The sequence below is a fragment of the Osmerus mordax genome, chromosome 6 (genome assembly GCF_038355195.1).
Source record: "Osmerus mordax isolate fOsmMor3 chromosome 6, fOsmMor3.pri, whole genome shotgun sequence".
Taxonomy (NCBI): Eukaryota; Metazoa; Chordata; class Actinopteri; order Osmeriformes; family Osmeridae; genus Osmerus; species Osmerus mordax.
The window spans coordinates 5,788,975-5,801,376 of record NC_090055.1 but is presented as its reverse complement, the minus strand read 5'-3'; the positions used below and the strand labels follow the sequence as shown (position 1 = coordinate 5,801,376).

The 12,402-nt window shown below is 39.5% G+C and overlaps 1 protein-coding gene across 1 annotated transcript; it reads left to right on the top strand.

The window, feature by feature from the left end:
* The first annotated feature begins 3,708 nt into the window (after positions 1 to 3,708).
* LOC136943905 (neurexophilin-1) lies at positions 3,709 to 6,637 on the top strand. The gene is made up of 2 exons (XM_067237389.1): positions 3,709 to 3,789; positions 5,873 to 6,637. The coding sequence occupies exons 1-2, from the start codon at positions 3,709 to 3,711 to the stop codon at positions 6,635 to 6,637; spliced, it is 846 nt and encodes a 281-aa protein (XP_067093490.1).
* Positions 6,638 to 12,402: the final 5,765 nt, after the last annotated feature.

The window sequence follows — 12,402 nt, the reverse complement described above, 5'->3', positions numbered from 1 at the left end:
TATCCTTTTGTTGAGACCAGATAGTATTAGAACTAATAAGTACAGTATACCAGTTTCCCCATACATCTCATCTCAGTTTACATCTCATTTAACATGCATCATAGCACATGGTTTATGTCTGTTTATAGTATCTGTTGACAATGGTCACAGGCCCAGGTCAAACACTAAAGTTGACTTACATGTACATGGAACTGTGAAGACAGTAGTTGTACACTTTCAAACTGTATTTCTTAGACATATTCAAATATAGTTTTACTTCTCTGTCTGATAATTTTAATTTTCTGGCACTAAGTGGAGCTTGATAAAGGTTATAGCTTGAAGCCATGGCAGCTATGCAACCTTCTGAGATACTGCATGCAAATGAACACTGTCTTAAACCTGCTTGATTATGCGATATGCTGTGTCATACTAACAGGCCTGTAACAATGTTTACTTTCAAATGGATGGCCAATGTTCGGGAAATATTACAACCAGAAATGCATGTCTGTAGAGTGTAAACTTCAAATGTTTTGCATGTATTTCAAAGGTCGATCGAAAGTTGATGGATTTATATAACAATGTTTATTATTTTTCACAGCAAAAAGCCAAAGAAACCACAGAGACAGAGACAGAACAACCGACTGAAGCCTCTGACTCTAGCCTATGATGGGGATGCCGACATGTAGCCCCTGGATTATGTTCTTCCTCCCATCCCCTTAACCTCTCACATCTACCCCATAGTAGAAAGGAAAACTGTGGAAATCAGATTATTCTCTCAATTACTCTTTTATTACATGACCCCATAGGTGGGAAAATAGGGATTAACTATTTTATTAACCAAGACTGATTTTGACTCAAACCATTTTATGTAGTTCTCTTTAATTACACTATTATTGCTTTTTTATATGTTCTTATGCAAGAGCCTTCAGCACCTCCTCCTCTACAATGCCTTTTTTGTTTGCCCCTTTTATCAGCCAAGACTGATTCCAAAACGGAAGGGCTGCATCCTGCAAAGAGAGACAAACTTTGTTGTCTTTGAACACCAACAGCACAAGCTCGAACTCTTTCCTCATGCTTTCTGCTTGTCACTGAAAATGAAGAGTGGCCAGAGGCTCAGGATGCTCTGACGGTTTGCACATTGCCAAAAGTCACCGCGGGGAAGATGAGGGAGAAAATCTCCATAAAAGGCTTGGATGTCTGTTCTCTAAACTCAACTGGATTTAAATTCAACTCCCTTTCTCTCTTTCTGTCTCAAGCTAAGTACAAGTGGTTTTGGTCGATTCCTTGGCAGCAGCCTGTTTGGAAGAACGAACATGCAACTGTGCAGAACAGATGAGGAATACAATCACTCGGTAGTGGAACTATCGCCTCCCCCCCATTCTTTTGTTTCAGGCACAATATCGCACTATATTAGTGCTGCATGATATGCACATAACTTCTACCTTGTATTGCCATAGAACACAACCTCTTTGAAAGACAGGATAATATGCAGCTGGGGAGCGAACATTAAAATGTGAATGGAATTTCATACCATGGAAAGAATATAATTGCAGATGACACATTTACATTCTTCAGTATGGATGTAATGTATGATTAACGTGTATAGACTTGATTATTTTGTATTGACAAACTTTGGTTGTAAATTTGGTATATTTTGTGATATGTAAGGTTTTACTGGTTATATCCATCTGTCTCTGCCCATTGAATCATATAGCTATTGATCACTGACATAATGAAAAACTGACAAACTTATTTTGATGGAAAATAAATTGATAAAAACATATATGTATAGTATAAATATTATATGAAAATATAATGTTCCACGAGAAAAATACACTTAAGTCTAAAACCAATGTCTAAAGCTAAAACTGGGTGTGACTGTGTTTTATTAAATTACATATTGTGTCTTACAAATGTTGCATCTGCCTTATTGTCAACATTCAATATTTTACAGAATTCTACTATACTGTATGTTTGCAGTCAAAATAAATAAAGGGCCATTTTATTTTGCATTTATTATGCTGTCATATCAAGGCTTGACATTACTGCCTGTCCACTTGTCCAAAACAAGCAGATTTTTGTGCAGAGAAAAAGGCATGATGAAATAATATTATTCTAGCTAAATGTGGCACTGGGTTATGGTGTAATTTCCCAGGCATAACATCACAACTGCTAGTCTGAACACCCTGGCATTGGTGTGTATTTTTTTTATACAAATAGGCTACAGACCATGCCTATGATTAGAAAGAAAAGTATTTTAAACAAATATTAAGCATTTTGAAGATTACATCTTTATTTTCCTCTGTATTTTGGTGCAAGCAAGTCTTCATTTAGTAACGTTTTCTTCATGTTGTGGAGCTCTGGTTAGACAAACTAAAAGATCCAAGGCCGTAATCATAATATACATTGGGGGGGACACATCCCCCCCAATATTCAAATCTGGTCAAAATCCCCCCCCCAATATATTGATATAAAATATAAATGTGCTACGGTACAACAGGCAACCACGCACGCTCTCCGAAATTATCATAAAAATGTAATTAGTCCCCCCCAATGCTGACTCTGTGGCTACGGCCTTGAAAAGATCTGTTTCACTTTCTCGAAGAACAAGTGTTCAAAAAAACTTTTGTCAAGCCCAGATTATACAATTTTGGTTGTCTGTAGCTATTCTGTGTCTGGGACGATAATCTATATATGGTAATAACAACAATCAATTTAATCAGATTTCAGTGTTAATCCAACCTATAGTATCTTTTAGCACCACTCCACCTTTAAAGGGCTAAGAGGGCTGTTAACTGATTCTGTCAAGTTTGGCATGTCTAGACATGTCACAAGGTTGTCATTTAAATATTTTTATAAAAAAGTGTCCCATGTCATAAATTACTTGTCCAAACAAACTATGGAGTGTTTTCTGTAAAAGGTCAAATATACTGTAACATCAATTTGTATAAAAGAAGGTATGTGTAAGCAACTCACATACAAAAGTTTAGGTTTTAATACGGAGCAAGTGTCAATAAGAAGCAAATACACTTGTGACTTGCTGGCCTATATTCATTACAGTAAGAGCAAATGGTGAGGCGAATGTTTACTTTTTGTTGCAAACTTTAGTGTAAAAAAATCTTTTTTTATTTTTTGAAAAGATATATATATATATGTATGTGTACATTTATTTTGTATTGCACAGAAATGTTTAGTTTGAATATTGCAAAGTGGGTGTATGATATTGCTGATTGTTGTGCTCATGATGAAAGTTGTGTGTTGTAAAAAAAAAAAAGACAAGGCTCTGCCTTCAAAGGTTTTGTACATGTTGTTTATACAGTATATGTAAGGGACAAACTGCAAAAAAAATAAAAGACCTACTGTACAGTACATTGAGGCTGCACAGATGTTACAATTCATTACTTAGTCCACTAGATGTCAGTCTCACTGTGAAAAGTTGGATTTCCTCTTCTTTTTTTCAAAGCCTCTCTCCCTCTGTGAACAGTAGAGCACACTATTTAAAACCCCTCTCCACACTGACATTCAGACCTACAAACACCTCCATTCATGCAACACTGTGTCCAATACAGTAAATCAGAAGACCTTTTGAATCAATCCTTATTTAAACTAGATTTATTTTGTTTTGTGAATCATCTTTTCTTGAGTATTACCCTTTTATTTAGAGTTATTTAACATCAACAATCCGACTTTTTGAGCGGTGGTTGAGTTGCGCTCTGAGGACAGGTTGGCATGACAAGTGAAGGACTACTGAGAGGTATGAAGCCTGCATGTTGGTGTCAGATGGTCGTCCTGGCATTAATGATCTGCATGGTAAGTTGACTCAATTTTGAAGTCCTATTTTTTCTGGGTATCTCATGACATAGATACTGCAAATATTCTAAGTACATGTACATGTAAGTGATAAGGGATCAACATACCAGCTTGGCTAGCATAAAAATTTGGTTGGGTAATATAAAGATGTAATTGTTCTACATTAAATCTACACTAAATCAGACCATCAGGTAAGAAGAGTGCCATGTTTTTAAGATCTTAATGTACAGCAAGCATAGTCCGTTAGGGGAAGTTTAATTTCCTTTGATTAAAGTAACATTTAATAAAGCACTGCATAGTGAAGCTGCCGACAAGAAATAAAGAAACAGACCCAATCTCCTCTTACAAGTAATCTTCTCATCCTCAAACTATAATAACTCAAATTCTCTCCTGGTTTGAAGCCACAGTTGTATCCATTGTATCAAAAGGCAATTGGTATTTTCATTTTTATTTAATACAATACAAGCAGAACCTGCAGATCTCATAGTAACACTTGATGTGCTCAGACTGTGCTTCTAAATTGCTTGGCTATGCTTTAATGGAGTGTTGGTAATTGTGTCGTGCTCTGCGCATCCTAAGCTTTCGCCTCCAGCCCCTTTGACAGATTGACAGACCCATGGGAATCTTGCAAAACTTATTTTGGACGCCTTTGAACCAAGTCGTGTGTGAAATAATATGATTATGAATTTATCCTCTGGGTGAGTTGAACCACTCCCCATCCCCAACTCCCCCACCACAAAACCCCTTACTTTCAGTTCAGGTCACGGTGATAATTGTGCCCCTGGTATCTCTGAGGGTTGATATGGTTTCACAAGTGTGTATGATAGTTTCCCCATGGCCATGATACACTATCGAGTCAACATAAACACATACACATTTTGAATTCCTTCCGTGTCCAAGCCATATGTAAACTACATGGGGAATGTGCATGACCCATATGGTAAAGTTATGGTAAATCTTTTTTCAAAACAGCTATAACAATCAATCCTGATTGAACGTATCAGGAAAGGATTCACTTAATGCCAGGCTACTGAGAAAAGGTAAATTATGAAGTAAGGTTTCCACAATGTGCTTTCAGTTTTAAACCAACTTGTCTAGTATTAGCAACTTGTCATCCACAGGACACATGCTGTATAATGCTAATAGTGAAAAGATGTACCATCATTTTCACAATTCAAACAAGCACACCCTCATTGAGATTCAGTCCTTTTTTCTCTGAGTTGATAAAACTTCTCGTTTAGTCATTTTCACAAAATGTTACCGAACTTCTGAATTTCTCTTTACACAAAATTGATCAATTGTAATGACTTGTAAAGGAAAGTACCAGGTTCTGGAAGAATCATTTTACTTAGTCATTTGACCAACCTCAATGTCTTGAAATTCCATGGAATATAGTTCACCTTTACCTACAGAGCTTTTTGGCTCTTTGTTGTGTTGGGTGATCTATTGGGTGATCTATTGGGTGATCTTTGACATATTTTTCTTTAATGTTAAAAGGTTTTAGTTTTTTTACTCAAATGTCTGTTAGAAATGGGCACCTTGACCCATTACATCTGCAGCTGTTGCAGTTTTATCACTGCAATCTCAATGGCCTAACACAATGTCATGCAGTGAACTTTCTGAATGAGAGAATACCTTATTTTCAGAGTATTGATCTGGGGCTAAAGGTACAAAATGTAAAAGCTTCACCAGATAGATCGGCTGTCACGTTTTCCACTAGAGGTTAGAGTATCACTGTCACCATTCTCCATAGGGTGTTCTGGGAATCGTAGTTCACTCACCTGTGTGATTGTGAAGGGGGAGACTGAAGGAATCATCAATCATCCATTCAGGCCACATTCAGCAGGTAATAGTGTGGTATAGCATCATGTCTATTGAAGAAGCGCTTCATTCATCTCCATGTTCAGCAGAAATATCTTTACTCTTTATAAAAGACACAATGTAGTATTTGAAGCTGTTGATACTGTGTGTTATGGATTGTATCAATGACTTTCAGGGTTGTTCGGGGTCATCCAATCAAAAGTCTGCTAGTTTTTTTTAATGGAGTAATTCTTATAACAAAATTCCTTTGTTCTTTTTACAGGTTTCAAGTATCCATCATCCATTCACTTCAACAAGCTCAGACCTTAGAGATAGCTCTAAATCAAGTGTGAGGAACTTTTGGACAAGCAATGGCAAAGTGTTTTCCATAAGTCGGCTACTGTCCCAGACACTTTATGGCAAGGAGAACCTCACCACCCTGGACCTGAACTATGGTGAGTCAGAACCCTACTCCAAACAGGAACTTTGGGACTGGTTTCACAACTCCACCAACCTTCACATTCCTCGTTCCCGGGTCAAGAGGAGACCCATAGTTAAAACAGGCAAGTTCAAAAAGATGTTTGGATGGGGTGACTTCCACTCCAACATCAAGACAGTCAAGCTCAATCTGCTGATCACTGGAAAAATCGTAGACCATGGCAATGGCACATTTAGTGTCTACTTCCGACATAATGCCACAGGCCAGGGCAACGTGTCAGTAGGACTGGTTCCTCCAACCAAGGCTGTGGAGTTCAAGCCTCATCAGCAGCAACAGTCAACTCTCGAGCCAAAAGACATCAAGTTGTTCAACTGCAGAGTGGAGTACGAGAAGGTGGAGAAGGGCAGTAGGAACTCGCTGTGCGCCCACGACCCTTCACAGAGCTGCCCTCAGGAACAGACCCAGAGCCACGTGTCCTGGCTATGTTCCAAGCCCTTCAAAGTCATTTGCATATACATCGCCTTCTACAGCACCGACTACAAGCTAGTGCAGAAAGTGTGTCCTGACTACAACTACCACAGTGATACTCCCTACCTCCCTACTGGATGATTTTCTGATAGGTTGGCTATAGGAAAGGCACAGGAGCAGGGCATTGCATCCTGGAAGGTGACAAATTGAGTTGTGTTGAAATCAGGGATGATGTAGAATGTTAACTGGTGGTTCCAAAAGCTTCTGTATCTCTGCTGCTTGCGAGTTGGCTGTGTCGTTCAGACCTTACATTTGGCCATTGTGAGAGCTTTAGGTCGCAACATTTCCAAGCCTATGCATATTCTCTCCTCGTGTTTTTATCAAGTATATATTGGCTCTCAAAAGAAAACAATCCAGTCTGAGCCTTTCCAAAGGTTTGTTGATTGTAATTGTGTAAATAACTGAAGTGGAAGTTAAATTGTCTTTGTTGATAGAATATCTTCCACCTTTTCCATGAGTCTTGTCTTTTTTTTACCCTTATTTTCTGGTCTTTGTTGGACAATTGGAGGTCAGCTTAATGTATTAAAGTGCAGAAATCAAAAGCTAGAATCATATCTGTACTAAGAAGTGAGTAAGGGTAAATTAACACTTGGATGTGTTTGTTGCATGCATGAGAAAATGTATAATGTAAACGGAAATTGTGTATTGTTTACACAGAATGTTTTATGGTACATGCAGAAAACAGTCCAACAAGGTTTAATAAGATCTAATATGAATGCCATTCGGCCAGAAGGTAATACTGTTTTTTTTCTTTATTTATGGAGGAATATCATTAGTGTGAATAAAATATACTTTAATATTTAAAAATTACAAAAAAAAAGATCAAAATTTGTTGTATGAGAACAATTCAAACCATAGCAAATGGTATCTACTATAATATCCCAATTTAATATAATGACAACAAGCACACCCTCAGACAATAGGGTATATCACGCATTGTAACACCATCATCATTTCTGACACCATGGTTGGTAATTATATTGAATTGGCTATTAAACTTTCATTATGAAAATGTGATGCCTATAGCAGATTGTGAGGCATTTAGAGGAATATGCATTGCGCAAAGAACATTTTTATGAGGAAAATGGAAAATGGCCCTGCTCTCTACTCTTTGTCTGTAGATCTACTGTATATGTATAAAATGCACTTGAAAATAGATTCAATCAGTTATTGAAAGAAAGGGACCTATGTGTAGGGAGTGTAATGAGGAGATCACCCAAGTCCGACACCTGTCTTATATATTGAGATTATTCATCTGCCATCAATACAAAAAAATAAAAAATAACGACTTGCTTGAAATTATACTGTTTGACCAATTTTTCCATTGAAACACAATTCAAGAGACATTTTGTGAAAACCTTTACCAAACAGCAACTCCTGTGCACATATTCAATTGTTCTGAACATAAACCCTTATCATTCTTCTTCAACGGTGTCACAACCACTGATGTTATGATGTCTGCCATATCTCTGGTTCCAGATCGTCTCCCCTGGTTCAGTTGTCCTGGGCCAGCTTCATCCATGCCCCTCATCTCTCCCCTGGCTCTCCCACAGACCCTGATTAATGTGGGCCGGGTGGGAGCTGTCAGAAATGGCAAAGAGAATCATGGGATTTCTCCTTCAGAGTCCCAATGACACCCAGCAGCTGCAGGAGTAAACAGATGACTAACCACTGGCCTTTTGGCAGCCACTGGAGAACCACAAGGGAGGAGGGCTGTAAACGTGGTACTGACATTTAGGTGGATTAGAAAGTTCTTGGGATTCTTCCTTCTGGTGTCAGTGGTAGTTAGACTGGTAATTATCAGTGGACCTTTCCTTTTTAGGACCGTAGTCAAAGCATGATTGCCTAAGTTCTTTTGGTAAATTCATCAGGAATTTGGGTAATTTCACAGAAAACATACGCCATACTAGTGTAGCAACACACAGCTTCATATAATATATTAAATAACTATCATTAAAGTAGCTGATTAATGGTTTTTCAAATCATGTCCTGTGCAGAATTTGTGTCATGTTTGAGGTTAATTTATATGTGAGATACCGTATTGACATATTAAAGGCTTTATCAGACAAAGGCATGTCGTTTTTTGAATGACTAATACATTGGTCTCTGTATTACTTTCCCGAAAATGAAAACTCACTCATTGTGAATGTCTCATATCAGGAGAAACTACAGAGAATTAATTAACCTTTGTCATTTTAATTGCTTTAGTGACAGCTGTCCTTTGGCGGTGGAGCTATCCTAATGCACATACTGTGGGGTTGTCAATTGCTTTTTCAGTGAATAGATTAAAATGCCACCGAGGATAGACTCATTTCATTAGTCTGAGCTAATGCCCCCCAGGCAGAACCAGGTATGAGCACTCCACCCCTAAGTAGACTGACAAACGAACAATACTATTAAATCCCATGTGAAAAGAATGAATTGTGGCAACATGAAATTAAGTTTACGCTCTGTTTAATTCTTTCCCACAGCTCCCGCTGCATTTGGAATGTAAACATCTCGCCACCTTGTTGCTCTTAGGAAAGCAGTGTTATTTAGGTCTTGTGTGAATGGTTGATTTCTAATCCTATATCATATGTGGCGGAATTTGACAACAATCGGACCACCCAAGAACATATGTAGATACTACTGTACAACTCACAGTAAACATTTACAACTAAAACAATGTATTTTAATCTGAATTTGTAAATAATTCTCATATGTGGATTCTTTAGAATTCTCACAATGAAGCACAAGCACACCTAATAACATCAACTAAATGTAATTTGCTTGGTTAACCTGTTTCAGATTATGGCTGTGAAACAATCAAAGTCAGAAGGTTTTTGAGCAGGGGGTTGGCTTTCAATTGATTTATGTCTAATAACCTCTCCTGGTGCACCCTCTACTAAAGATGAGATGAACAGCCACTGTTTGTGACAGAGATCGACTAGGTGGGACAGAGAGAGAGAGGGATGGTGCACTTTTATAAAATGCATCACCATTAAATCAAGAAGTAACCTTGAACAAGTTCAGATCTATGCCAACACTGTGACGTGATATCTGCCCCCAGTGCCACACAGCATGCCAAACAGCAAGGCCACAGAACTACAGTCCAGCACTGGGAAGAGTAAAGGCTACCCTTGTTTCTCTCCAAGGGTAACCATTTTGTAGCAAATGTTTGTACCTCATAAATTGTGAGATTACAATGTTAAGAAAATAGAAGTTTGTACACATTTTAATCAAGTTGAAGTCATTTAAGGTTCTTCTAAAGCATGGAAACATATTCTGTACAATGCAACATACAGCAACATACTGTACATCAGCTGCATAAACTTGAGGAAACTTGTCTCAGTCTAGTAGTTGCTGCGACAAAGACTTGAAAGATGGTCTGGTCACTGGCAGGACAGTACAGAGGTGAAAGGTTTATCACCAGATTCTCATTCTCCAGATGAAGTATCAACAGCAGACAAGCTTTGGCCTTGTAGGTATAGATTTATGTAGGTTTAAAGATACAGGAGTTCCAAAATGGTTGAATCTCATGAGCAGAGTAAACAACTTCTTAAAAAATCCCTTACGATAATACATTTGGTTTGTTGCATGAACTTCAAAGACCTTCACAGAGTTTTTCCTTTGTGGATTGACAGCCCCTCAAAGTGTAATCAGAACGTTGGACCGACTGGCTGATTCCACGCAGGCCTTGGTTTACTTTATTTTCCCCTCAGCAACCACTTGCAGTAACTAGCTTTTTCAGCTGAAAATTCCAATCCAAGTGATATGGATTGAGGAGCTATCTGGCACAACTGGACACAATAGCAACATACATCAAGCAAAGAAAAATGGGTATATTTAACCTGCATAACTTGCGTGGTTGGTCAGCTGGATTGGATTTGTCATTACACTTAAATAATGATGCAGAAAAAAGACCAGCAATTTAAGACCATACACTACTGCTATTCGATTACATCATTTTTGCACCTTTTTAGAACTGTTTTCACAGTAGCCGTCACCCTAACTTCAGTTCCCTACCCAGACCTCTGCATTGTGATATCCAGATATCTTAGCCTGGGTGTTCTATTTCCTGGGACATGCATGCCTGCTGCTGCAGGGCCATATTTCAGCATGTTGGAGTGCATGGAGAATTCCATGAAGGGTAAGGATTATGGATTTTGGCCTCTAAGCTGCCTGAATGTCCAGTGAGGATGCCTCTGAGCACACTAATCTTCAAACACCAAGCAGACAAGTGATGACTGGGCACTGAGGATTTCTACTCAGGATCTAAATGAATTATGGTGACTTAGTGACGAAAATGTGGGTAGAAGTGGGCACCATTTCGTGAGAAAGGTGTGAAGGATCTGACTTGTTCTCAAAGTAAATGTGTGGCGGCCTGGGGAAACCCTTCACATGGTGAACATTTCTTCAGAAGTCTTTCTAGGTATTATACATCTTTGGAAATTACAAACTCTGCTGAATACAAATATGTTTAAATCACTCAGATATCTTTGTCACAACTGAAGTTACATCAAGTTGACCTGTGGCAAAAAGTCATAATGGAGAAAACTGCATTCAAAGATTCCATACTTCATCGGAATAACTGATAATGCTACAATCCAATATGAAATGGCTGGTTCCCCATAACCAGTCTTAATTACAGAGGTAAAAGTCAATTGCGCAATTGCTACAGATGTATTAATTTAATGGCGTTACGTGGTGACCATTCTAAATAAGGGTTGTGCCAGTGTTCTGACCACTACTAAATGTTTGGTTTACATCTGTTGGTCATCTGTTGTGACATTTTCTTGCATGGTAGAGTGTGAGGAAAGGGGCTGTAGCAGGGGCGATTCTAGGATCAGACCTTTAGGGGTGCTCAGCCCCCAATGAGAATGTGACATGAATACAGTGCCTTGCAAAAGTGCTAAACCCCCTTGCTAATAACCGGCATGCAAACAGGTCAGGGGTAAAAAAGGTGAGAAGGATAGGGCAAACCCCCGACCCTCTAGGGGGGTCCAGGGGCATGCTCCCCCAGAAGAAAATTTATTAATTTATTAAGTTAAACGCATGAATCTGGTGCACTTGTCCAAAATTAAGAGGCTAGATCTATGTAGAATTTGTGCTCTTGTAAACAATGTCATGTTCTTTTGGATGGATCACCTCAGGGCTGCGTCCTTTCTCCTCTGCTCTTCTCCCTGTACACCAACATTTGCACCTCCAGTCATCCGTCCGTCAAACTCCTGAAGTTTGCGGACGACACCACCCTTATTGGGCTCATCTCTGGTGGAGACGAGTCTGATTATAGGTGGGAAGCGGCCAACCTGGTGACCTGGTGCAGCCAGAACAACTTAGAGCTCAATGCTCTTAAGACAGTGGAGATGGTTGTGGACTTCAGGAGGAACACAGCCCCACTCACCCCCATCACCCTGTGTGACTCCCCAGTCAACACTGTGGAGTCCTTCCGCTTCCTGGGCACTATCCTCTCCCAGGACCTCAAGTGGGAACTGAACATCAGCTCCCTCATCAAGAAAGCACAACAGAGGATGTACTTCCTTCGGCAGCTGAAGAAGTTCAACCTGCCAAAGACAATGATGGTGCACTTCTACTCAGCCATCATTGAGTCCATCCTCACCTCCTCCATCACCGTCTGGTACGCTGCTGCCACTGCCAAGGACAAGAGCAGACTGCAGCGTATCATCCGTACTGCTGAGAAGGTGATTGGCTGCAATCTGCCTACCCTCGAGGACCTGCACACCTCGAGGACCCTGAGGCGAGCGAGGAAGATTGTGGCCGACTCCTCCCACCCTGGACACTCCCTGTTTCAGTCACTCCCCTCCGGCAGAAGGCTGCGGTCCATCAGGACCAATACCTCACGCCAC